Source organism: Nasonia vitripennis, chromosome 5, assembly GCF_009193385.2.
Source record: "Nasonia vitripennis strain AsymCx chromosome 5, Nvit_psr_1.1, whole genome shotgun sequence".
NCBI lineage: Eukaryota > Metazoa > Arthropoda > Insecta > Hymenoptera > Pteromalidae > Nasonia > Nasonia vitripennis.
The window spans coordinates 12,821,203-12,848,958 of NC_045761.1; the positions used below are offsets into that span (position 1 = coordinate 12,821,203).

The window sequence follows — 27,756 nt, forward strand, 5'->3', positions numbered from 1 at the left end:
AAGCCTCAAAGAATCGCGGCCTATTCCGCTCGCCAACGCTGATGTGCGCATCGCGAGCTGCTGCCGTGTGATTGGGCCAGCCGACGCGAGAGTGGAAATCTGTGTGCGTCGATAGCAGTCGGAATGCGAGGCGAGAAGAAGAACGGGGCAGGTCAGCTCTTACACGCCGGGGGGATGCGCGGAATTCACGAGCGCGTTCGGTCTTGGCCCTTCCCACCCGAGAGAGTGCAGCGCGAAACCTGCCAATCACTACTGGCTTGCGGTCGCGCGGAGCACCGTCGTCGTCGTCGTCGTCGTCGTCGTCGTCGTCGTAGTCGTCGTAGTCGCTTTCAAGAGCTCAGCTGCTCCGAGCTCCTGGCCCCGCAAGACAATGGCCCCGACATTAATTAAAATCCAAGTGCGGAGGCGAGACCCGCAACTATACATGTATACATGGGGCTAATTTACGCCAGCTCCGCAGCGCACCCGAAGATTCCGGTTATACACACGTATGGAGAGGAAATCCCTCTCTTCTTCCTATTTTCCGCCGGTGGCTCTGCAGGCGCTTCTTCTCTTTTTTCCGCTCCGCATTCCAGAGCGCTCGACTCTTTCTCGGAGAGAAACGCCTGCTTTAGAGCTGAGCTGCGCGCTGATGCTCGACGCCCGCGATCGGCACGCGAACGAACTTTTAATTTTGGTGTCGCTGAGACCGACAGGAACGTGGCGGCGGCGGGGCTTCGTTCGTTCGTTCGTTCCAGCAGGTAACCGGGATATCCGATAAACGTTCCGCTGATGCCTCCTCTCCTTTTTCCGCTTTATTTTCAATCTCGCTGCGGCTGCGGGGGAGCTGCCCTCAAAAACTGAATTAACTTCGCTTATTGCCTCCCGGCCGCCGATCTCGCATATCAGACTACTTATATATACATCCGCGGCGACACGACCTCCCGCTGATGCACGCGCGGACGAAATCAGAGATAAGTCGAGTTTTTCTCGCTCCCGTTTCCTCGTGATCGACTTAACATGCTCCGGCTTAACGAACCAGTTGACTCGCTGCGGGAAACTCGTTTCAGCAACGGTTTTCAACGAGTCTGTTTAGACTGAAAACTGTGCTCTCCGTCGCTGTCGTACAGCATATTATTAGTCGGTAACGCGTACTTAATATTTGCCGACGTTGCGCCGATATCGCTGTACGCAGTGCAGTCGTCGCGCAGACTTTCAAATTAAATTAGCATACATAACGTGCCTCAAGTTTCGGAACAGTGTCTCAGAAGTCGTTTGAATGCAAACGTCAAACACGTCGATCTTTCGTCCAGGCGAATTCCTGAATTCAACACCGCGCGGCGGCGTCGGCGACGGCAGCAGCGGAACTGTCGGAACTGTCGAATGGCATTCAAAGAGCGTAATGTTAAAGTTGAACAGGGAGCCTGTGCGCCGGCTCGAGACTGAGTTAGACAATACGAAGAAAGTTTGTTGAATCGTGCACAACGCTTGTGGCTTGTCAATTTACTGCTATATCTACCTGACTAATGAGTGAGCTTTTCAAACTACATCGATGAAGCAGCGCCGCCGAGCAGGTTCTATTCTTGCGCGTTACGTACCTTATTATGTTGCCGTCCGGGCCTAGACATTCAATTGGCTCTCTCTCTCTCTCTCTCTCTCTCTCTCTCTCTCTCTCTCTTTCGCTCTCGCTTTCTTCACCTCCTGCGCCGGCGATATTGCAATTCTAAAATTACTGCCACACAATACGCCGCAGCTCTCAAAGGATCAAGGCTGCGCCGTACACTTGCACAGTAGAGCGTAGGACGATGAAGGATGATGCGCCGCCTCGTTCAAGAAATAAAAAACGACTTTGCTCTTTTGTAGAAAATACAATAAAATCCATTTAATATATATGTATAGAATATTTACAAGATGCGAACTTTTTGTGTACAACTTTACATTATATTTGCCACATGAAACGCGCGACACGCGGCGGAGAAAAAATCAGGTTACGCACGATGCTTTTGTTCGTTGAGGGGGGCCTACGGCTGTGCTTCGCCGGTGTATATGCGCGGCATGATAAAGGGGAGCCCTCCCCTGTCTTCGACAAAATAATGTTTCATCCTCGGCTGCGCATACATGTATATATTGAATATTTGACGGATCTATATTAGGTGTACATTAAACGGCGAGCATTAATTTTGTCGTCACGGGAGGCCGGATCGCCCCTCCCCCCTCCCTGCACACATAATACACAATATCTGCGACGCCTCAGCCCCTCTCGCCAGTCAATATAACGAAGCGAATATATAAAGAATTACCTTTTATAAAGTTTCCTTATACATATAGCTATAGCAGTAGATTACAAGATTATTGATTGACGTGAGCTTTGTAGAAATATTTTACGAAATTGTGACAAAATATTTGTTTTTGTTTTGTACATTGATTGAACTGCGTATAGTAGTCCATATAAATATACACTCGGCAAAACAAATTGGCTAACCGTTAAAACACTCGTTCGATGCAGTAAAAAAGAACACGCGTATGTATGGAGTATGCTCGATCATCGATACGTGATCACTCGTTGCGCGCTTTGATTCGCACGACACTTTGCAGCCATTTTTATTTTACGTATACGTATAAATATGTCAAGCAAATCAACGTGAGAATCAGTTTCTTTAATCGGTTTAGCTTAATACTACGAAATTATTTACTCGAGTAAACTTAGAGGGTAGTATAATTGATGAACAAACCGTGAAAATGTTCAACATTTACAGCGGTATGCACGCGTCGATGACATTTTGATTACGCGATTGGTTGCGTAATCTCAGTTTTGCATCTATCTGCGGCCAATAAAAAAGGTGATTCACGCATGACGACGACTGTTGTGATGGGTAAAAATCGTACAAACCGTTATGATTCCGCGAGGAGAAAAATAGCAGTGAGGCTACGGACAATTTATGCGCCTAATTAACTATAACGTTATATTATTCATCGTTATTATCATTATCATCACTGAATATTATTTATGTATCATATACTATTTTTATACTTCAAACTGCTTGAGTCAGTCACCAGTCCCAGTTATTTTTTCACTTTATTACATAATATAATATAGCTAGGCTATGTCCCGTGGTTTCGTTACAAAAATATCGAGCTACGTGGTAGTTCATCACAATCGACTTTCCATTACACATTATTTGAAAAAGAAAACGTTGACTTTATGCTATGTATAGCTAGATTCATCTCGCGCTAAAAACGACCAACTTTTTCGCTTTAATTGATTGACGCGTCATCGTTATGTAGGTCGCGAACCAAACGTTTACGAGCGCACGCCTGCGGCCAATATAAAGTGACGTAATGTTAGTTATTCATATGTGTATATATATTTGCAGATATATCTATATTCATATACGTCACGTTCGCAATTATCGATCAGCTCTGTTATATTTATTGTGCTTGTTATTTTATAAAAAAATGTAGGCTTCAACACTTACCTATATATATATGATATAAGCTATATTTTCGTCAGTAACTTTTGCGCGCGCCAAAGCTTCGTTATAACTAGGGAAAATAATCGTGTGTGTATTATAGCACCGTTCCCATCAATTAGGGCCTAATGAGCGCTAAACGAAATTCACTTCTCATCATCCTTTCGTAAATTCCTATTTTTCATAGACGGCATAGTTCCGACAACTTTTAATCTTGTCATCGGTAAACGGTGTATTAGAAAATGTTCACGTGTCCGTAATGGATATTTCATACACACACACACACACACACACACGCGCGCGCGCGAGAGCGCATCGAATAAGTTCGAAGCTGTAAGCAATAATAAACCAACTACCCCCGATGAATCGATAATTCAACGCGAATAATCCCAGCGCATTGTAAACTGTAAATATACCAATAATAATAGTCGGTTTGTGCTGCGCGGACGAAGGTGTCGTTCAACGAGTATTGTAGCGGTAAACTCGTCGTTTCTTAATAAAAAGTATACAAAGTAATAAAAGTAATAAAAAAAAAAGAAGATGAAGAATTTGCCCAGTGCCCTTGTTACGGTGCGAAGAAGAGAGCTTGAAGATTCTCAATTGGCACTTTGGAGCGCGCGCGCTTGTACAGCAGTCGCGGGCAGGTTTGAATTTTTGCTCTTTTAACAGTACATGATATTCTTATCCGTCACGGTGCAGAGAGTACGCGAGCTCGGTCAATAAGCCAGAGGACATAACTCGTCTGCCTTGCGCCTTTCGCACGCACGTCTTTCGCGACCGTTCGCGAACAAGCTGCGAATCGAGAAGGAGGAGAAAATCAACACAAGTAGCGCACCGCCGGCAGTGTATATAGAAAAAGTCGAGCGCGCATATGGTTTCACGGAAAAACCTGAATTACGACATTCGAGACTTATTAAACGTCGCTAATCGGCCGGCGGTTCGCGCGCAGCTCAGCTGCGCTCTACATACGCAGGCGACTTGCGCGCGCTGTCTCTCATGATCCTTAGAGCTGATGATGTTGCTCGCGTTGATCGTCGATGCCTGAAACGTTGGTGCTAGTTGCTAGTTGCTTGTTGCGAGCCTCATCCGTTTCAGGTCTGTTCCTCCTGTCAGACGTGATCGCCCCAAATCGTCGCCCACTTGGCCTTGTCCACTGAGGCGAGATAAGTGCCGTGCGGAAACCAGGAGACTGCTGTCACCGCGTCCCTGTGGAAAAAATTCACAGCCGTCCTGTGATTCAGAGAGAGAGGGAACACAGCTTTATATTTATACACACACTAGCAGTCATACTTTTGCGAAACAATTTCGTTTCTTCTTTCATACGTCTATGAAAGTATATACGAAGTGACTCTTCGAGGCGCAAAAAGTGCCTTGTTATGTGTATAAACAAAGAGGAATCAAGTTAAAAATTGCTGATCGCACAAGATACTTTTTGCACGTTGGAAAGTCATTTCGCACTCTTGTTAACATATAGAACAGTCGATGGCAAAATTTTTATACTACCATATCTCGCTGAAAATTCGCGCAAGCGACTCGATGCGATTTCTCACAAAAGCGCGTACGCACGTTTTATTTGATTGAGTAATTCGAACGTTTAACGCGTCGGTATAACAGTTCGTGAAATTATCGAGAATCGAGAATGGAATTAGTAACTGTCAGAAGTTAAACGCCGCGAATGATGGCTGCTCCGTACTGATGGACAGCTCGTTTCATCCGAGCATTGCTTAATACACGTTAAAATGGAAAAGGCTCGACGAGGCGCGCATTCGGGAAAGATATATGTGGCGAGCATAATTCAAAAATGTAAAAGTTTCCCGTGTCCGTCAAAGTTAGCGCTAATCGCGTCAAGAGTTTTCCACATAGCTCTGCGTTACAAGCGTCGCCGGCAAAGAAAGCATGAGTGGCGCGAACCCTGCGACATTTTACGATGAGCGCATCCTTCTCATAAAAAAGATTAAAAATCGCAAGGCGGAAGGTATTTATTTCTTAGTTCCTGCGTTTCGTAAGAAAGCTGTTGTTGATTCGCTATATAACGGTGAGTCCGCTAGGCGAAATCATCGCAAGGGACAAACAAACAAACAAACAAACACACAGACACACGGATCCGTATACGAAATCGCAGTGTCATTCGGCAAGTCTGACATTAACTGATTTCGAGACCTCCGGGGTAATTCGTCGCCAATTACGCGAGGCCTCTCGCGAGATTGTGTTTTCAGCTGTGTCGCCGTCGTCGCCACCGCCGCTGGGAGCGTGTGCATATAATGGACCACAGACGAATCGTCGCAACTACGCCGACCGACCGTTACAAGACAAGCAAATATTTATAAGCGCATTCCGTCATTGTCGCAGCTCCTCTCTGTGTAGTAGATAATGTCTCTTTCGACAAACCCAACAATCGCGCAATTAACCGATAAACACGAGAGCGCAACCTCAGACCCGACGTTTTTCAACGCGGCGTAGCCGAAAATTGCTACTCTCCGGAAGTATAAAATTATCCTTTTTGCCGTGTCACGAATCGCGTGTAAAAGAATAGCATCGCTGCAGCCGAGGAGGTTTGCGTGCCGCCGCGAGGGAGAGAGAGAGAGAGAGAGAGAGAGAGAGAGAGAGAGAGAGAGAGAGAGAGAGAGAGAGAGAGAGAGAGAGAGAGAGAGAGAGAGACGAGAGCGATCGATCAATAATCCTCGGAAACGCGAGGATATATTCTTGCTTTTCGCGCGCTTTGTCGACTGTACGCTCGTCTGACAGGTCGAGCTGCGATGCACAATATTGTATGCAATTTGCGGCTGTGTAACAATCCTATACAACACGCTCAAGTGTTCCGCTCTGTTTAGTCAGGTGGCGAGCTTTCAAAGGCCAAAAACGAGCCGAGAGTGCAACAGGCGGCACATCCGGCTAATATAGAAACATCCTCGCTTTTGGCATATTCGTGTACTTCACGGAATCGATGTCTCGTTAGAGAAAGAGAAAGAAAAATAGGCAAGATTTCTCACGCAACGCGAATGCGCACACATTATCTCGGCTTCGGCATCGACGCGCAGACTCGGTTCGATGATGGATCTGTTTTGCGGCTTTCAGCATGCGGCGCGCCAAATTATCCCCCCTCTCCGTCTCTAACAAGCATCGAGAGACGAAAGAGAGAGTGGCCTGTTTGAGAAAACAGACAAATGGGATTGGCCGCGCGATGCATTTTAAAATGGCTAGATTTCGTTTCTCGCGAGAGTTAATTAGACACGCATGGACGAGGGGGGGCGGGGCGGGGGGAGGGAAGAAGAAAGATAATGTCTAGCTGTCTCCTTATTCCCAGACGGGCCATAATACCCTTAGATGCTTAATATGCATGCGCGGAGGGAAAAAAGCGGAGGGTTTCATCCTCGCGCGAGGCAGCGCATAATGAAAGCAGCGTATACAAATTTCGCAGCAAGACGTGTATATAGCGCACTCGTCGTCGCGCGGGCGCGACAATGGGCACTTTAATGAAAATTACTCGGCGCGCAATCCCGAGCCCCCGAGTATTATATAAGCCAGCTCTGAGCCGGAGGCGTTGGGTCGCCCCTTCATAAACGCTCCTCAGGAATGCCTTTTGCGAGCTGCTCGCGATCCCTCTCTGATGCGCGACAGTTTCGTGCAGCTATATATATGTATATGTACCGGACGGAGGTATCGTCCACTGATGCTGCTGCAACACTCGATGATTCCGGTCCGCATATTTGCTTCCCTGCTTCCCTGCGGTCTTAATTGATCGACTGCGCGCGAGTCGCGGATGCATATATATTGCGACGGGGTAACCGTCTGTGTAGAAAAGTCCTCTCTCTCTTTTCCCCATGTTGCTCTCTATCCGAACTGCCCATGAGTTGATACTCATAATTATTGGTATGCATTTTAGATAGAAAAGAGCCGAGAAACAGCCGAGTAGCCGTAAGCCCGCACGGGAGAGAGAGAGAGAGATACCAGCCGCGCGACTACACACACACGCTGGAGCTCACGCACGCTCACACCTAAGCCGCTCGAGTCAGAAGATAAGCCCGCCGCCGGGAGGGGGAAAACCTCGCGCCAGGCCGCGGCAGCAGATACTATACTGCTACTTGTATGTGTGAGGCGTTGAGTGTGTGTAAAAAGAATATTCACCTATGTAACCTAAAGAATTTTTTATTTGTAATGTATGACATGAGAGGTGGTATGATACAGTGTGAAAACCCAACGATCGCACGAGAAAACATATGTAAATCGCCAAATGTAACGGCACTAGACCGATAACTATGTATTGCGTTTGTGTGAGTACTCTAGGGAGGTGTACCGTCGCGCCTCGGCCAGAGAATTCGCCCACTTGGTTTTTCGTCGCAGCCCAGAGAACATCCCTACGGTTGGCCTATTGACTTGGATTGCGGACTCAGCCCAAAAAGCAGTACTCCGGGATTTTCATAGTAATTCGAAAGGTCGTGATTTAAGTTTAGTTTTTCCGTTGTGAGTACGAGAGAGAAGGTCGAGAGAAAGTGTGGTTCAGTCTGCAAGCCGAAAGGTAGTACTTTGTGCTAAATTACCACAATCTTTGTAATATTTTGTCTATCTAAGAAATAAAGTCGGAAGTCGTGAGAGTCGGAGAGTCTGCCCGTGGTAGTTAGCTGATCAGCCGAGATTAATATTATCGGAAGTGAGAGAGTGTTATGAGAAAAACAAGCTTAGCGAGTAGTGCGTAATTATTGTCTTTGAGTTACGTTCACGAATAATATTGACAGTCGAGATTACCGCCGGAGTTATTTCATTAAAAGTCGTAAAGTGTTATCAAAACGAGGGATTTGTACTTATTTTTCCTTATTTTTCCCACGACCGAATCTCCTCAGAGTACAAGAGTGCTCTAGTAGCCGCGGCAAAGCAGTTGAGAAGGTAAAGTAGTCCGACCTGGCGCCCCTTTTTCCTTCGTATAAATACGGTCGGACGTGAGTCAGTATTAATTAATTAACGTGAAAACCACCTCGTTACAGTGGCTGCCCAATGTGTGGGGCACGGTCGTGGAAAATAATTTACGAGTGATAGTGTTCAGTGCGCGACATTTTGAAACGTGGCACCAATTTCGTTCAAAGTTAATCGTGAGCCGTGTCTAACTAAAATCAAGTGTATAAATAATTCCAATGAAGCAGAGAGTTGTATGATACTGCCGGAAAAATTTAAATTTTATTCGTGTAACCGCCAGAGAAAAATTTACTCGCCACGTGCTGACAGCCGCCGTGATCGCAAAAACTGGGGTTCTCAAATGTGAAATCATGGTTTACCTCAGTGCTCTTTTTCGATTATAGCCTAACAAAAGACGAGTTTGTGCATTGTTCTAACAGTCGGTTGAGTGTGCAAATTTTTCCCAACACGCAGTAGTGGAAATTCTGCCGAAAATCACTCGCCACGTGTCGATAGTCGCTGGGAGTGTAAAAACTGGGGTTCTCACAAGTGAAATCATGGTTTACAGAATTACGCCCTTTTAAACTTTACAGTGGCAATATACGGGTTTATTAATATTTTTACGGCCAATTGTGAGTGCAGAATATTTTCAGATTTAATACGAAGCCGAATTAAATTTTTTTTTCCTTCTTGCAAAATTCAAGTTGTAGTAGTTGAGAGAAAATTAACGTTTGACGGACCCGTTTTAAAATTTTTTTTTTCTTTTGCCTCGTTTAGAATTATAAAGGGATTCGAAACGAAGAAAATAAATTTTTTTTTGTCGTGAAAATTTACAGCCGTAATTTTCCGAAGAATAATTGGAGTTATAGAATTTTTAAAATACCGAGCAGTAGTTGAAGACGTCGAGAGTTGAAAAATAATTTTGTTTTTTTTCCCCTTTGTTGATTTGTTTGTTGAGAGAGTAGAAGCCGATAAGAATAGTGAAGAAAATTTTCTTTTGCCTATAGTCGCTTGATAATTGCTTAAAACAATCATTTTAGCCGAACAAAATTTTTTTTTGAGAATTCAATGTCGGGAATAATTTTGTGATAGCCTGTTTGACTTGATTGGAAAGTTTTAAACTAAGATTCAATTCTAGCCATACTGCCGACTATCCTTAACCCCGAACGAGTTAATAAACAAATTTTGTGGCCCGATTGCGAGTCGAATCAAGCACTAGCAATGAAAGAAAATTAATTTACCCACTTTACTATTTAATTGCAATTGATGCAATTCATACCGATTGCACATAAATAATTATAAGTATTAATTGAAATGTATTTTTATGCTCATAATAATTTTGAATTATAATTTATACACATGCACGTTTTGAAGCCGAAAAAGTTGCGTACCAGCCAGACGATTAATTCGACAACTATTGTTTGCCTTTTCTGCCGAAAAATCCAAGTTAAGAAATTGGTCGAAGCTTGAAACGTTTTGAAATTAATAGTTGGAAACAATACTGCGAATCCTATCTACGAAATCGGTAAGTTGTCTCAATTAAAGCATTGTGATCGAGTTGTACGTCGGATCGTGACGACGAAAATAATTATTTTCCATACTGTTCATTTTACAAAAGTTTGAGTCATATAACGAAATTGTAGACACGTGATACAGAGTTTGTGTCGTACGTCAAAGCTGAGACCGGAACTTTTAAAATTTCTTAAAGTGTTGAGAATAATTGCTAACTGCGTCGTGGTTTGAAACTTGATTCAAATTCGTTTTCGAAGAATTCATTTACGGTGTAAATAATTATTTTGTTGTTGTTGAGAATTGATCAGAGATTTTAGGGCGCATGATTCGGATCTTTAAACAATTATTGCTTTTAGAATCGACGTATGAAATTTAAACCGGACTAAGCATTTATTTTGGAAATTGTCGGTAGCAGAAAATCCGTCGAAATAAGCAAGCGAGCATTGTTGAGGTCGAGATTCTAGATAGGGAACGAATTCGAATTTGTGCCCGAAAATTTCCTTATTTTTTTTTTGTTTACCTTTGTACACGCTTGTAGCGAACTAGTCGGCTGAAAAATTTGATTCCAAGAATTTACTGTCAGACTTGTCGAATTTCTGCCTGAACCTTTTCGTTATTTTTGTTTACGTTCACGCTAAGTAAAGTACCCGCTGTTTGTATCGAACTAGTTAACGAATATTCGATTCCAAGAATTTACTGCCAGATCTTCCGAAATTACTGCCTAATTTACAACCAAAATTTTCCGCCTTGAGTCATGTTTACTGCCGAGACCAGCAACGATTTGTCAGTCACAGCCAATGTTTAATATTGTCAGACTTGAGAGAAGAAATTACAGCTGAGCAAAAATCCAAGCTGCTGTTTCGACGTTAAAATGAGTTCTCATTCAGAAATTATGTCAAAATTACGGAAGAGTCCAGAGGTGAGGAATCTCAGTCGAGAAATCCGAAAACTACATACAACCGAGTTGAAAGCCAGATTACGATCGCTGGGCGCTAACACGAATGGCCCTAAGGATTTACGCCAGGACAGATTGCTACGTGCAGTACTATGGTGCACCGGCTACCAAAAGTCAGTGCCATGGTACGATTGGGACAACGCCAAAGAGGAACCAACTCAATCGTCGGAAAATTTCACGAGTAGGCGCAATTCCAAGAGAAAACATGAACAAACGTATGGAGAAGAAACCGAGAAAATTCGAGTAACGAAGATGAAATCGCGTAGTGATTATGTTGATAGAGGTCAAGACCACGAAAACCAAGACAGTTCCAGCAAAGCCAAGCCTCAGCATCAGAAAGAGAAGGTGTCGAAGAAGAAGATTCAAAGGCTACGTGGTCGAGTTAGAAGTCGAAACCGAGATCGAAGCCCGAGTTCTAACAGTAGTTCAAGTCGAAGCAGCCGTAGTCTGAGCAGTAGCAGCAGCTCGAGCAGCAGCAGTTCGACGAGCAGCAGTAGTTCAAGTCGAAGCAGCAGCAGTTCAACTCGAAGCAGCCGCAGTCCGAGTAGTAGCAGCAGCTCGAGCAGCAGCAGTTCGACGAGCAGCAATAGTTCAGGTCGAAGTAGCAGTAGTTCAAGTCGAAGCAGCCGTAGTCTGAGCAGTAGCAGCAGCTCGAGCAGCAGCAGTTCGACGAGCAGCAGTAGTTCAAGTCGAAGCAGCCGCAGTCCGAGTAGTAGCAGCAGCTCGAGCAGCAGCAGTTCGACGAGCAGCAATAGTTCAGGTCGAAGTAGCAGTAGTTCGAGTCGAAGCAGTTGGAGTTCAATTGGTAGTCGTTCTAACAGCCGTGCAAGCCGAAATTCAAGTAGTAACAGCCGGAGCAGCAGCATTAGCAGTTTCGACAGCCGCTATCTAGAGCCAGAGTCGGATAGTGCTAAGAAGATTGCTGAGCCAGTAATTTACAGCTCGCCATTTGAGGATTGCCAAGTCTGTGGTTTCAAGGACGTAGTCTTTCAGAGCTGCCCAAACTGTGCAGAACTGAGAGTACTGTTGGGAAATGGCAACGCGGGAGCAACTCAGAGGTCGATGCTACCCGCACTGTCTCACAACAGACCTCTGTTGAAGTGCAGAAAACTGGGCATGCGAGGTCTGCGTTGCAGAGAGGTATGCCAGTTTTGGGAGGGGGAGGGAGTGGTCCAAGCCCACTAGTGTCGCCAGAGAAGAAGCTGAGAAGGAAACATCAAGAGATAGGGAAAGGAGATGTAGAAGAAGAGGAGAAATTTGTGGTGGACGAAGAGAAATTTAGTGTAAAGAAGAGAATTTTCGTAGAAAGGAGAAATTGTGTAGAAGAGAAGAAGAAGTGTCGTGTAGAAGAGAAGAAGAAAGGGTTTGTAGAAGAAGATAAGGAGGTTTTAGTTGAGAAGAAAGAAGAGAAGTGTCTGCCGGACGCTAACGTAACCCGTTGGCCGAACCGCAGAGTTGCGGTTGAGAAGAAAGAAGAGAAGTTGCTGCCGGACGCTAACGCAACCCGTTGGCCGAACAGCAGAGGTGTAGCTGAGAAGGAAGATGATAAGTTGTTGCTGAACGCTAACGTAACCCGTTGGCTGAATAGCAAAGTTTTAGTTGAGAAGGAAGATGAGAAGTTGTTGCTGAACGCTAACGCAACCCGTTGGCCGAACAGCAGAGTTGTAGAAGAGAAAGAATTGCTTGAAGAAGAGAAAGAGAAAGTTTTTGTAGAAGAGAAAGAGAAGTTGTTTGAAGAAGACGAAGAGAAGAGTAGTAGAGGTAGTGCAGAGAAGTCGAATCTTGAACTGATTCCAACTTCGAGTTTATCATCGCCCATGGTTACAGATCACTGTGAAGATACGAAAGCACAGCCAGTCATGTTGAGTCCAGCAGCTAACAGCCGTGGCAGGATTAGGGAAACCCTAGCTCAATACGAGAGGAAGAACGAGTCGGTCGAGGAATCGACATTCTTACCACTTACAAAATTGCAGACTAGAACCCAACCTCAACCGGCGTTACAGCCTGATCAATTTAACAGACAAGATGCCAGTAGTACTTCAGGGTTTCAGCCAGATGATAAAATCAAGAAGTGTTCGGAGTCAGCATTCCTGAATGAAGAGAAAATGCATTGTAGAAGAAGAATGTTGGAGAGTGATGAAGAGAAGAAGACGTATGCGAATGCTGACGCAACCCGTTGGCTCAGCAACATCGTAGTCATGAAGCCAAGGACAACTGCTAGTGCTGTTACAGCCTGGCCGTCCAGTAGTGACGACGAGGAGGAGAAGAAGAATAGTAGATGTAGAGCAGTGAAGTTATGCAGTAGTGTGATTCCATCCTCAAGTAACGATTGTCTATCATCACATAAGGCTACCGATCGCCGTGAAGATACGAACGTACAACCATTCCAGTTAAAATCAGCAGCTAACAGCAGTGGTCGAATAATGGACTCAATAGCTCAAGACGAGGTGAAGAACGAGTCGGGAGAGAACCCGAGGGATTCATCGCTCTCAATATTGCAGCCCAGAGCCAATTTTCAGCCGTTGTTACAGCCTGACCGAATCAACAGACAAGATGCCAGTAGTACTTCGGGATTTCAGCCAGATGGGGCAATCAAGAAGAGTTTGGAGGCCTCATTCGCAGATGAAGGAGAAGTGTTGGAGCAGAAAGATGTTGAAGAGAAGATCAAGAAAGAAAACATGGACGAGCAGACGAAGGAGGAGGTCGTGGGTTCGATGGTTGGAGTGGAGAGAGAAGATACTTGTGAACCTCTCAAGGACGAACTTACTGCCTGGGCCCTAACCGTAAATGAGCCAGAAACGCCAGAAGTGCAGCACTCGTGTCTTGAGCCAGCTCATGAAGAAGAGAGAGATTTGAAAGCCGAAAAGGAGAGAAGAGTTTTCGTTTGGACAGAAGTCAGTTGCCGAACGGTTTTCGATCGAGGAAAAAGTCTCAAGGAAGTATACGTAGCAACCACGATCACTATGGCCACCAATAAAGGCGTTTGGCCAGAGGACGTAAGGAGAGGTACATATCGAGCCCTCTTCGATCGCGGCCGGAATCACAGCCAAACTTACAGCCAGTTACAGCCAGTAAAGTAAGTTTCCTCATCTAGACCGGGTTTCTCAACCCAAACTTTGTTGACCTTTTTTTTATTCATTGTATAAGCTAATCAAGCCATTCTTACAGCCCTGCAGTCTCGAGATGGTAGTGTGAGGAGGAGAGAGAGAGAGGGACATATATTTTCCGTCCTTTGTAGTGTAAAACTGAAACATTCAGAGTATGTTTAGTTTTGGGAGGGGGAATGCGACGGGGTAACCGTCTGTGTAGAAAAGTCCTCTCTCTCTTTTCCCCATGTTGCTCTCTATCCGAACTGCCCATGAGTTGATACTCATAATTATTGGTATGCATTTTAGATAGAAAAGAGCCGAGAAACAGCCGAGTAGCCGTAAGCCCGCACGGGAGAGAGAGAGAGAGATACCAGCCGCGCGACTACACACACACGCTGGAGCTCACGCACGCTCACACCTAAGCCGCTCGAGTCAGAAGATAAGCCCGCCGCCGGGAGGGGGAAAACCTCGCGCCAGGCCGCGGCAGCAGATACTATACTGCTACTTGTATGTGTGAGGCGTTGAGTGTGTGTAAAAAGAATATTCACCTATGTAACCTAAAGAATTTTTTATTTGTAATGTATGACATGAGAGGTGGTATGATACAGTGTGAAAACCCAACGATCGCACGAGAAAACATATGTAAATCGCCAAATGTAACGGCACTAGACCGATAACTATGTATTGCGTTTGTGTGAGTACTCTAGGGAGGTGTACCGTCGCGCCTCGGCCAGAGAATTCGCCCACTTGGTTTTTCGTCGCAGCCCAGAGAACATCCCTACGGTTGGCCTATTGACTTGGATTGCGGACTCAGCCCAAAAAGCAGTACTCCGGGATTTTCATAGTAATTCGAAAGGTCGTGATTTAAGTTTAGTTTTTCCGTTGTGAGTACGAGAGAGAAGGTCGAGAGAAAGTGTGGTTCAGTCTGCAAGCCGAAAGGTAGTACTTTGTGCTAAATTACCACAATCTTTGTAATATTTTGTCTATCTAAGAAATAAAGTCGGAAGTCGTGAGAGTCGGAGAGTCTGCCCGTGGTAGTTAGCTGATCAGCCGAGATTAATATTATCGGAAGTGAGAGAGTGTTATGAGAAAAACAAGCTTAGCGAGTAGTGCGTAATTATTGTCTTTGAGTTACGTTCACGAATAATATTGACAGTCGAGATTACCGCCGGAGTTATTTCATTAAAAGTCGTAAAGTGTTATCAAAACGAGGGATTTGTACTTATTTTTCCTTATTTTTCCCACGACCGAATCTCCTCAGAGTACAAGAGTGCTCTAGTAGCCGCGGCAAAGCAGTTGAGAAGGTAAAGTAGTCCGACCTGGCGCCCCTTTTTCCTTCGTATAAATACGGTCGGACGTGAGTCAGTATTAATTAATTAACGTGAAAACCACCTCGTTACAATATATAGGTATGCACACTTTATGTACGGAGGAGCAAACCTTCGTCGAGCGAAATGGTTCGAGGATGACTCGGCTCTTGTTCGATTCGGGATATGCACTTACGCGAGGTAGGAACGAGAGGCCATTCCTCAGGTCGATTATGTTCGAGCGTTGCGAGCGAAAGTACAAATGAAATCATCCTCCATTGCGCGAACGCCTCCCTCTATACGGCTTATTACAGTAATTTTCAATTCGTGTGTACACGACTTTTTTCGTACACACTCGAGGTGCTCCGAAGAGACTAATGATGTCCCATTGCCTACCGCGCTTACTCTCCAACTCTCGGTGCGCGCGAAATTTATGAATAATAGTTGAGGGCTTTTTTTTTGAAATCCGAGTGAAGAAACTCCCCTTTGACGCCATTACTCTGAATTAATAACTTCCACGAACGCGAGTCTGTGTTATTATATTTTATTGAATTATTTTTAATGATCCGTTGGGTAAAATTCAGCCCGCCCTTATAAAGTATAATGAAATTTCGTTCGCACTCTTGCTGCGCTACATAACAGACGCGTTGTGTATAGGTGGCCGTTTTACGATCGATCGTTTTACAGTCCACATGAGGCGTCTTTGAGCCGCGTATGTGGAAGGTCGATGGCTCTGAGTTGATATTTCGGACACGGGAGGGGAAAGAGAGCGATACAGCCACTTGGCGTGTTTGTGCGCGCTACGGAAATGAATTTAGTGCTTTTACGGCGCGCTAGGCCCCGCCTTTTTTGCCTCTTAAGTGCCTTCGAAGAAGCATTAATTACCGTTGAACGCTTTTTTTCTCTCTCAGCCCAGTTTTCGTATACCGCACGAACGTTCGTGAGCCCAGGCGCCAGAAGAGGAAGAAGCAGAAGAAGAAGCCAGTGTAAATAATACCCCCACCCACCTAACTCTCCACCTCGAACGCGCGGGATTATTTTGTGCTTTCTGGAATGCAATCAATCACTCGATCCGGGCTCGGTAGAAGGTCATCATACTGAGCTCGTTGTTTTTTTTTCAAGCAACGCGTCGAACGGACACGTCAAAGGATACATTTTTTTCACCCTTGCTCTCGGAAATTAAAATTTCAGAGAGCGAACGAACCGGCGCAATTAGGCGCGGGCGAGTTTGTGCGGGCTTCGCGCTACAGGTCATTGACCGCTCGCATATCGACGGCTGCAATTGTACGCGGCGGGCGTTTTTTGCGCGGCGCGCTTTGTCTTTCGGATCGAGATATGAGAGGAGGCGAGAGGTGTCGGCCGATAGCGGATATAATACGTCTTGCCGCGGGAGAGGGACGAGGAAAGGCAAATAACGCAATCGATCATGAGGAGCGAAATGGAAAGGACGCCGGCTCGTCCGGAGATATATTAGCGGGGTTAGAAATCACTATTGAAATCTAATAATGCCGGCTGCTTGATGGATCGTTGTTTGGCGTCGCCGTCCTCGTCGTCGGGGAAATTGGAGCGATAATCGGCCAGTTTTAGGCCAACAGTGCTATACAGCTCGAGTCCAGGCGGAGAGAAAAGAGAGAAAGAAGCATCGGTGAATCCTCGCTCGCGCGCGAGCGCCTCTATATAGGGGGGCAATATACGAAAGCTCGAGAAGAACGAGCGCGCGAAAGGAAGGAAGAAACAAAGAAGATTGAGCCATAGGTAGAAGATGTATTGCGCTCGAAGGAAATCGACTATACGTCGGGCAATTCGCCCCGTCGCTGCCGCGTGCGATTCTCGGCGTCGGCTGCAACTCGGCCGGGCAAACTTTTACCTCCGATAACCGAGTCAATTTGAAAAAAAAAGTTTCGCCGCTCGTTCCAGCTTCGCACGCGCACGGTATAAGAAATGTAAAAGTGCAGTGCACGGGAGCTCGCTTAGAGCGGAGTAGGTCGAAAGTTTTATGTAGAAATCGTTTTCGTTATTCTTCTAATTACATAGATAATTAGCGAGAGCTTCGAGAGAATATAAAAAAGTTCCGCGAAGAAGAAGAAGAAGAAGAAGAAGAAGAAGAAATCAAGTCGTGCAGATGTCCCGGCAGGTGTGGACGTACGGCGGCAATGTTGTGAAGCTCGCGGTACGGTGCTCTATTAAAGTTGTCTGTACAGGGCGTATACACGGCGTTGCATCCTGGCGTTAATCGGGAAAGGAGGGCGTCGTCGGTCCGCAGCAGGAGCAGTAGCAGGCCCGTTCGCGCGCACCGCGAATTTCACGTGTAGCTCTGCGCGTTCTCCTCGCTGCTACTGCGTAGACACTAGCGGCAGAGAGTAGACGTCGTCGTCTCGTCTAGCTGCGGCGTTGCTGGCAGTCCGACGTCGACGCAAAACTCACCGCGAGTAATTAGACAACTAGAGCGGCGGCTTCCCCTCGTCCGTGCGAGCTTCTCTCTCTCTCTCTCTCTCTCTCTCTCTCTCTCTCTCTCTCTCTCTCTCTCTCTCTGCGGTGTGGGATTACACGCGAGCGAATTTAATGGTAATGCGCGGCGAAGTTAAGCAAACGATCCGTACTCTCTGCTGCCGCTGCGATAGTACACTGCGCACTAGTCCGTCCGCTCTGCAGCTCTAGCCGCACCAAACGTCACCGCGGCTGTATACGAGCGAATGCCCGGCGTAAAAACGCGAGAGCTTATAATTAAATTCAGCTCCGCGTACAACTCTCGGCATCTCTCTCTCCATCCATATACTGACGCACACACACACACACACACATGTCGAGGATCGATCCGCAGCATGTATAGCTGGCGTTTTGGAGGCCTTAACAGGCGTCGAAATCCCTAATACACGGCATTATCGCGATGCTTGCACGAAAGATTGACGGTAAATTATTAAGCTCAGATTATCCGACGCGGCGCAGCGAGCTCCGAGTAAAAGGAACTCGCTTGCAGCAGAAGCAGCAGCAGCAGCAGAGACGAGATAAGACCGCGAGAGGAGCACTACTTGTGGCTACCGCGAACGCATCGAGTGTAATTATCTTATCTTATGGAGACGTTAATGTTCGTTTGAAATGGGCGAGGATGCGCGCACTGCTCCATGAGAATTCGCTTGATTGGCATCGGAAAAGAATAGAAGCTGATGCGCGACTGTGCGGGAGTACACAGAGGCAGATTTATCATCTCTCTCTTTCTCTCTCTCTCCCCTTTTTCCTCCGCATTCAGCTGATATACAAGCCGCGCCGCCGTGTGTATTGTGCGCGTTGCTGCGTCGAGATCGATACACGAAATCAGATATTTCTCGAGGATTTTCCGCCGATTCTTTTTCGTTTCTATCCCGCTTCCATCTCGAGGGAGAATGAAAAAAATCTTAATTGTCCTCCTCCTATGCTACTGTTTAATGGTTGGCTATCAATAACGCCTACTATCGGGCGACTCGATCTTTGCGCAAAAATCCGTAGCCCTTATACACGCGTCAATTCCGATTTTCGATCGCTGCAGCGCGCAAGCAGGAAGCAGCTTCCTCTTGTGTGTACCTACACATATCCAGCGGAGATCCGCAGTAGTTCCCGCTGCGATTCGATTTTTCAGCTATACGCGCGTATAAGCACTTCCTTATGCGTGCGCATGAGCGATTCCGCGTCGGTGGCGAATGGCCCAATCACGGATACATATGTTTGTATTAATTAAAATTGATTGAGGGATACGTCGAGGAAGCCGGGAAAGAGGGAAAGATGGAGCTGTAAGAAATACTCGGCGAAGAAAGAGCAGCGAGATTACGAGGGTATAAGGAGAGAGAAAGAGAGAGAGAGAGAGAGGAAATGGCCTCTCGAAGATAAAGGCGCAGACGACTAATGCTACGGCCGATGAAGGAGGCGCGCGAGCGCGGGTTTGTCCGGGGACGAAGATAAATGACATAATATCGCGAGCTTTCGGGATCATTGCAAGCGGGAATGGGAAATCAAGCGGCGCAGCCGAGGTGCCGATCGATTCGGCGGCAGCGAACGCGATGCCTGAGAGACGGATCGTTTTCCTTTTGCCCCCCCCCCCTCGAAAATCAAATTCCTCGTATAGGAATACGCGGTGAGAGAGAGAGAGAGAGAGGCGACTCGCAAAATAAATTTTTATCGTGATTGACCTGTGGCTTTGTCCTCTATATATAGATAACTATACGCGTGTGCGCGGATGGTTCGTCGGTCTCGTTTTACCGCGCCGTAAGCGTCTTATAGAGCGCGCGGCGCCGGTGCATCGCTTCGAGCGTCGCTGTACTATCGAGTAGCAATCCGTATTAATGAAATCCCCGCTAAGACGCCGCAATTACTGTGCGCTCGAGCTCTCGAGTTATTAATGGAATGGCTGATCAGCACTTTCCAACATTTTAATTAATTTAGCAAAAGGAACGAACGAGAGGGAGGGAACAAATCCGCCGCGAGTTTTCTCTAATTATACCGACAATCGTTTCACGTGTAGCGCAGCGCGAGCTCTAAAATTATTATTTTACGAGCAATTAATACTGCAATGCGTTTCGACGCTGTTGCGACTGGCCCGCAAAGCGTAATGAATTAATTAAAATTATTATTACACGATCGCGCTTGTCCGCAAAAACAGCCAAAGGACGCTTCTTCGCGGGAGGGCTCGCGCGTTGACAGGAGCTGCGCGCGCACGCACACACGAACGTTAAATCGAAAAGCTTTATCATTTCATGTCTGGGCGAGCACGAATTCGCGAGCTGGAACTGTTCTCGTACGTATAGCGCACCCATATGCTCTCGCACAGTCAAACACATAAAGTAAGCAAGCAGGGAGGGGGCAGATAAACAGAGGAGGAGACGAGACTCAGGCACGCGCTCGGGCGCGCTAAGCGGCATTGCTGGCATGTGCACTATGGTATACGTATATGCGGCTCGTCGCGGCGTGCATCTGTCGCGCGCGCTCGCGCGGCATGGGGACAAACGCACGCGGCTGCAAAAGCGCTTTCATGCAGCCGAGCTGGTGGCCCGGGTTGAAAGGGGGCGGTGCGCGCGGCGCGAGCCGACCCGAGCGCGCTTATTAAGTTAGAGCGTCCCGGAGATTCCGAAGAGCAAGGCTGACTCTCTCTCTCTCTCTCTCTCTCTCTCCACCTACGAATTAGGTACCTCTCGGCCTTATAGAAACGAAAGCGCGGGAGGGAGAGAGAGGGGAAGAGAGCGGCGTGTGGCGACTAGTCAGCCAGCGTTAAAGTAATAACAGTGAAACGCTCGACGTACGTGACCGGTGCTTGAGACATTTTTTCGATACGCTCTACCACCCGCTGGCTTTACTCGACCGACGAGCCCGTTGCTGGACCGAGCTATCCTCTCTCTATACCACTGCCCATCTGCCGCGGCTGCTGCTGTTGCTGCACTTTTTTCTCCTCTTTTTTCCTTTTCTTAACGCTCGCTTTCCTCTCAACGGGAAAAATTCATTAAAGAGGCCACCGCCGAAACAAACGATAATGGCCTGACGCCTCGTCGGTTATTAGCGCCTCCTTCGCGCGCGTGCTCTCTCTCTCTCTCTCTCTCTCTCTCTCTCTCTCTCCAGCACTGTGTATACAGGTATGCATTATACAGCCACTAACTCTTCGATATTTTTTCACCTCCATTTCCGAACCAATCGACTGCACGCGCACGCATTACTTTATCCGCGCGGAGCACGTTCCAACTCTTTTTTCTTCCTTTCTCTCTCTCTCTCTCTCTCTCTCTCTCTCTCTCTCTCTCTCTCTCCGGCCGAACGTCCTTAGCGGTAAATATTTTCCTCTGTAACAGAGCCTAATTGTCGATAATTCAAAGTCACAGTGTCACGCCGCACCAGGATTTTTTTACTTGCATTATACGTTGTGAGAAATCGCAGTCGTCGCGAGCGAACGTTTTTTCATTCATCTCTCAATCGTCATGATGCATGCACGTAATAGGCCAACATTGTTCTCGGCTGTACTCACGTGTGATCCTTCAGAACCGTTTCGATTTTGTTGGTCGTAACGGACCAAATGAAAATCGAACCGTCCGACGAGCCGACAGCGGCGTACTGTCCGTCGGGGCTGAAAGTTGCCCGCGTCCAATCGCAGCCGACTTTGAAACCGTCGGCGCTGCAAAAAAGGTTATTTTATTAATCAATTTGCGTATGGCATTCGTTTGATCGACGCAGGCAAAGCGGATTATTAAACGACTTTCAAAGGATTATCATTGTAATGCACATATAAAAATACACGATCCGCGGGTGTAAATGTTGCTTCAAAGAAAAATCTAGAATGCTGCGCGCAGGCGTTCTGAATACACAATGTAGAATCGAGTTATTGCTTTCCAATGTCGGGGTTGCGCGCACAATAGAAATTGTGTCGTGAAATTTTTAATTAAAATGCCTTTTGAGCTGGATATTGTTTTTCTGAGCGCTCGGCTGCGCGCAAGACCGAATAGTGCGGATGATTGACGGTTACCATTCGCGATAAATCGATCAAGTCATATTGTTGCGCCGTTCGTTTTCTCACTCGCGCACACACGCGCGCCCCGATAGCCTCCAATATGATATGTCGTTTAATTGGCGCGCGGAGCAAAGTATAACTGTAAAAATTAGTTACGCCGCTGGAATTTCAGGTTTGAATTTTTTTCCGTCGATTCGTGCGCGGGATGAAACCAAAAGCGTCGAGCAATTATTTTCTGTCGGATTTAGGTCGAACGACAAAAAAAAAGAAGAAGCGGCGTTTGTTGAAAAATAGTCTCTGTATACGAGCTGATGCCTATACCTGAAGGATGCCACGATCATCTTCATCCTCAAGTCGAGGAGTTTGAGCGTGTCGTCTCTCACGCAGCTCAGGAGGTAATTAGCATCTGCGGAGACAAGAATGAGTATAAGTATACAATATATAATAGAATAGAAAAAGGTGATAGAAATGCGGTGAACGAACCTCGAGACAAGTCGAGCGAGGTGATCTTGCCCTGGAGCACGATGTCGTTGGAGCCGGACTCGGTTCTGGTATCCCAAAATCTGATGGTCTTGTCGAAGTGGCCACTTATTATCGTCGATCCCGAGCCGTCGGACGTGACGAGGTCGTTGCAGCTCGAGCCGGTGAACTTGGTCTCGACACCTGTAATTACGTTTATAAAATAGCTTTCGAGAAATTATACACAAATACACGGGAGAAATGTAAGAGAGGCGAAGGGAGCTAGGTCGTTGCGTAATCGCGTGCGGGCTCGTCTTCTCTCGCAGAAGCAATTGAAGTTTATTTTTCCACGAAGCGGCGCCGCGCAGTGAAGGTCGGAGCGGGACTCGGAAGTGCGCGGCTGGAAGGCAACGGCAGACTGAGCAGGCGCTCTTTGATCGGAGCCAGCATAAAGTCGGGCCTAATTTAGCCGGGAGTACGAATGACAGTCGCGTCGCGCGCGAGGTTCGCGGAAAGCTCCCAAGAGCGCGAGTTGAGAGGAAGGGCTGGAGGAAAAGAGGAGGCAAAGGAGAGAAGAAGACGCACACGCGGAAATGCCGAGTACGACTCTGCAGTGCAGCAGTAGCGAGGTCGTAAACCCGCTAAATTACGAGCTTTGCGCTTACAAACGCCCGTATTTTGCGCGATCGCTCGCGCTCGAGAGATGCTGGCCGATTTGCATTCTGCCTGCCTGCCCGTCTCTCTCTCTCTCTCCCTCTCTCTCTCCCTCTCTCTCTCTCTCTCTGTCTGTGCGAGCTGAGCGAGACTCGGTTAAATCAAAGAACTCGCTCGCGCTAGCGGAGCGGAGCATTGTGCTGGAGAGAGACCCGGGCCGAGGCTCCTCCGCGCTAAACGATCGATCGCCGAAGTCGCGCGTCGAATAACTCGCGCATTACAAACATTATTCTCATGATTCGCAGCGGCAGCTCTTTCCAGCTATTCCCCGTGTCTTCTCCACGCGTATCTTTGATCTCGCTCGTCGCCAGAGCTAGCTGCGGGACGACTGCGACTTGTGCGCGCGGCTTTATCGATCAGGAATACTTTGTATTTGTGTCCGTGTGTGCAGCACACTTTATGTACACATTAAACGCAATTTTGTTATTCCGTGGGAAGATGGTCTCGCGGTTGCGGGCTTGATGGCTCCGATGAAACGCTTGTCACTTAGCTGCGGCGCAGGCCCGCGCGCTATATGTGCCGCGGCCGTCTCTGCCACGGAAATTGGATGCGAAGGGGCAGCTAGCAGCGGCAGCAGCCAGGATCGATTTCTATTATTCACGCTGTACCGTTAGGAAATTCAATTGGTCCTGGGGTTATACAAGACGCTCGGGGATAGGGCTTCTCGGAATAATATGCCGCCGCCGCACAGAATCCGCGCGCGACTTAAGAGTACAGCGCTTGCGCAAGCAAGCCTCTGTCCGGCAGTAAAATTTTTCACGAACGCCAAGCGTGCGGAGGAGAGGAACCGAGGATAGAAGGAGGACGATGCTGGTATGTGTCCTCTGGGAGAGAGAGAGAGAGAGAGAGAGAGAGAGAGAGAGAGAGAGAGAGAGAGAGAGAGACAGCGGGAAGGAATGTCGACGTTTTACATCCCGGCGCTTCAATTTCGTCGCGCTATGGAGAGAGAAAGATAGAGCCGATAGGGCGACTCGGCGCGACAACTCCTCTCTCGCTCTCTCTTCCTCCTGCTGCAGCGCACGTGACACGCAAAATTACGAAGGACTTCTGCCCGGCTAAGGACCGCCGCTAACAATCCTCTTTTTTTTATTAAACCTTACGTTTATATATCATGCTCTCTAGCTCTCAGCCGCTCAAAAGCCTCAAGAATTTTAATTAAAGCGGGCGCGTGTACGTATATAATTAAACATTATACACGCGATACGGAAATGCGGGAATTTTCATTTTGCAATGCATATACAACACAATGCACCCGAGATACGTATTCCGCATTGGAGTTGTCGCGAATAATTTCGTCAGCCCGTACACGCTGCGATTATTTACAACAAGTTGAAAAGGAAGACGCGGCTCGAGCCGCAGTGACCGCGAGCTTTAATTAAAACTCCCGCGCCGCAGCGGCGAATCGGATCGGAAGGAGAGCGCGCTCGCGCATTGACAGTGAGTGCCCAGGCCACGCGCCGCTTCGGCGTAAGAAATTCGAACGCGGGAGTCCTACTATATACGTATACGGTTGGCTGTTGTTTTTTTGCTTACGACATTATTGTCGGGACGGTCGTTTAATTGAGTTTTGCGGAGAAGAAAAAGCAGGAGAGAGAAAGAGGGGTAGAGGGAGACTATCCAATCTTGAAAACTAATTACTTGTTTTGCATGTCGTCGAGGAGAGTTTTCACAAAGTAACCTGCCAAAAATTCGATTCGCTCGCGCTCTGGCTTTGACTTTCGCCAGCAGCAGCTGCAGCGGCAGCTCGTCGACGTCGTTGTGAAACAAGAAAGTCCTCGACTTCCCCCAGGGGCGCCGTAATCTCGGAGAGCTGATTCTCTCTCGAAGGCTCGTGACTATTCACGACGTCGATTATGCCGCGAATCCAAGTTATCACGACTTCTCGAATAATTCTACTAGGTATACCTAGGGCGCGCGCAAGCAGACGAGCTCCGGCCGCAGACAATAAACTAGACTCGCTTGTACCCTTGGCGCGCGGCGTCTTACCCCCAGAGCGACAGAGAGACAGACAGCAACTAGTCGTTACTCACTTTATATCTCTTTTTTCCGGCAATTTTTCCTCTCTCCTTCTCTCGTCTTTTCTTCTCCGCGGAATATAAGGGGAGGAGAGAAAGTTGAAAGCCGACGGCGCAGCGCTCAAGTCGAACTCGTCTGACTCTTGGTGACCCAGGCTCTATCTCTCTCTCTCTCTCTCTCTCTCTCTCTCTCTCTCTCTCTCTCTCTCTCTCTCTCTCGCGCGCGCGCGTTCTCCGGTCTCCAGTGCTTTACGCGGAAATCATTTACGCAGTAAACTTTTCACCGCAAAGAAATCGCATTTTCTCGCATAATACTCGGCAGCAGGAGAGAGACGCGGCGTCGTTGGGCGCGGTTACCTCGGCGTTTAATCGTCAGCTGCGCTGGCACATTTGCAGCCGTCGGAGCGCGGCTGATGCAGATGGTCTGCCTTATGACGGAACAGCAGCGACTGGATTTGTTTTAATGACCGCGCATATACCCTGCGATGATACTTCTATTTCAGCTTTTTTCGCTTCGTCGCTCCTGTTCGAGGGAAAGGAATATAGTCTTCGCTCGGCTCGCACAATGTCGGCGCTGCGAGATTAATAATGATCGCGAAGCTGCTGCTGCTGCAATATTTTTAATTCCCGATCCGGATTATACGAGCAGATTTATCCGCGTCAACTCTTTTCTAAACAAACTTTGGACCAGCGCCACGTCTCGAAGTTCAACGGACACTGCGTTTGCCAAAGAGAGGCGCCGCTCGCCGGGAGAGTTCGTTATGAAATTACGAATAAAATACCATTTCCTGTTGGTTGCTGCACGAGAGAGTGGGAGATAGCCGTGCACAGTCTTTATGACTGCAGTACTCTGCGCGAGAAAACTAATATTGAAAATATCGGGAGCGAGCTCATAAAGGGGCAGGAACTTATTAAAAGCTGACAAATTAATTACGAGAGCGAGAGAGAGGCTGCTGATCTCCCTTCGAAATTCAATATTTCAAAAGTTTTTGCTCATCAAGATTTTACAACGAAAATAAATAAAGCTCGTCTCGTTAATAATGTTTGACTTTGTTGCAAATTTCCGGAATCGCACGCCCCTTTTGCGGACTGTTGAAATATTAAATTCGCATCCAAGTTTGAGCGCGCGTCCATTGTGTTTCGATAACGTAATGTTCCGTAAATCGTATAAATCCGAGCTCACGTGTTACTCATGTATTCTGGAGCTGACGGTAATCGCGATATTCTAAGTTGTCCGCGCGCCGCTGCAGCTCTGGTCGTAAAATACCCGCACGATGAATATGACGCATGCAGATTTTGTCGGCATTTATATTATTATCTTGAAACTATCGTGGCGACATTATGCGACGACTAATAGGCGCAATGGGAAATGTAATAACGAGCTGCTGTTGCTGTACAGCGTACAGAGATTCTAAAATGACCGGGGTGCAGCTACACCCCCCCCCCACACACACACACACACATCAGATACACACGTGTCTAACGACATTTCAGCCACGGGGCAACCGGCCAAATTTTGCGTTTACGCGGACAGGACGACGTGTATAATTGTGAACAATTATCGTCACTGCGGCCCGGGAGTGCTCGTTCCGGCGAATAATCTTTTATGATTTTGGATAACGCTACGCGCGCTATTTTAATATTTCCCATCTTTCGGCATTTAACACCAGCAGTGGCTGATAATTTATTATTCGCGCCACGATTGAATTAGCCGCGGGAGTGTGATTAAAAAGCAGTGTAGAGTAGAGGGCGGATAATAGATCGATGAAAACTTACAGGCTCGGCTGCGGAGGTCCCAGATCTTGAGAGTGCGATCGTGACTGCCGGTGACCACCTTGGACGGTTCTCCGAGAAACTTGGCTGCCATCACTTTTGCGCAATGGCCCGTGAGAGTGTGCTGCAACAAAAAAGTTGGGAGAGAGCCCTTTTTATAGATCCATTAGATCAAAAGACAAGCGCGCCACTTTCTTAACTCGAGTTCTCTCGCGCGCTAGCTGCGCAGAGCTTATATGCACTATATACTATGGTTTTTTTTTATATATACACGCAATAGATGGGGGCTACACGCGCGGAAGCGTAAACAAGATTTTCGCCCTTCAATATTAAACAGAGAGCACAGTATAATTGTATCGATAGATGGCGATAGGCCGGCGGATAAAACTTATTAGCGAATTTTTTTCACCTCTCTCTCTCTCTCTCGGTCTCTCGTTCTCCATAATTTATCGGGGGGCCGAGTATAAATCAGCAGCCACGGGAGTTCATGCTAACACATTTATAAATAATTCATCGGCTAGAATTTATTAATTTTTCAAGTGCATTAATAATTCTTCCTAACAGCTTAACGATCCTTCAGATATCGCTTCCTGAATTCGCCATTGATATTTTCATTGGCGATGCTGCTGCACTTTGTAAGTATACTCGAATAACTATACGGCAAAAAGTAATTAGAGACACACACGTACACACGTATACGGCTTAATTAGCGGAGCCGCCGCAGAGCGCGCGCGCAGGCGGCATCATCGACTGCGGCGGCGGCGACAGGGAGAGCGAACCTGTCTTCTGGCTATGGGATCGCATGTCGTGATTCTTAACGGCCAGCTTATGCTTATTGATAGCGGGCTCAGTGGGTGGCGATTTCCTTATTAATGCCGTATTCAGCGAGTTGCGCGGACACTTCATAATCAAGTTGTTCCTCTAGCCTACATCTATTTCTGGCGTCTACTCCCGCTTCTTCTTACTCTTTTTCTTCGACTCGGACGGGCTCTGCTATTCGCCGAAGCAAAAAAAAGCACGCGCATACCTACACTCATACGTCTTGCAAGAGTTGCCGGCTTCAAGCGCTATACAGCTGTATATAACGTTCTTCGATAAGCATGACTAATGAACCTGTTTATTTTTTTAATGGCGGCGGC

General features: G+C 47.1%; 2 protein-coding genes across 4 annotated transcripts in view; one reads left to right on the top strand and one right to left on the bottom strand.

Annotated features, from left to right (window-relative positions):
• Positions 1-1,831: 1,831 nt before the first annotated feature.
• Positions 1,832-27,756, bottom strand: part of LOC100119823 (autophagy-related protein 16-1) — a 295,623-nt gene continuing 269,698 nt past the window's right edge. For 2 of the 3 annotated variants that reach the window (XM_032600452.1, XM_016987746.2), the window contains 5 exons: positions 26,621-26,741; positions 22,140-22,319; positions 21,978-22,062; positions 21,177-21,323; positions 1,832-4,679 (listed from right to left, as the gene is read on the bottom strand). In XM_032600452.1, the coding sequence (XP_032456343.1) occupies positions 4,559-4,679; positions 21,177-21,323; positions 21,978-22,062; positions 22,140-22,319; positions 26,621-26,741 (654 nt within the window). In that variant the 3' untranslated portion in view covers positions 1,832-4,558. The remainder of the gene's footprint in view (positions 4,680-21,176; positions 21,324-21,977; positions 22,063-22,139; positions 22,320-26,620; positions 26,742-27,756) is intronic. The other variant, XM_001603486.6, reaches the window with a different exon arrangement.
• On the top strand, positions 12,953-15,262 carry LOC116417674. The gene is made up of 2 exons (XM_031931961.1): positions 12,953-13,879; positions 14,199-15,262. Exons 1-2 carry the CDS (start codon positions 13,002-13,004, stop codon positions 14,200-14,202), a joined length of 882 nt encoding a protein of 293 aa, XP_031787821.1. The 5' UTR covers positions 12,953-13,001; the 3' UTR covers positions 14,203-15,262.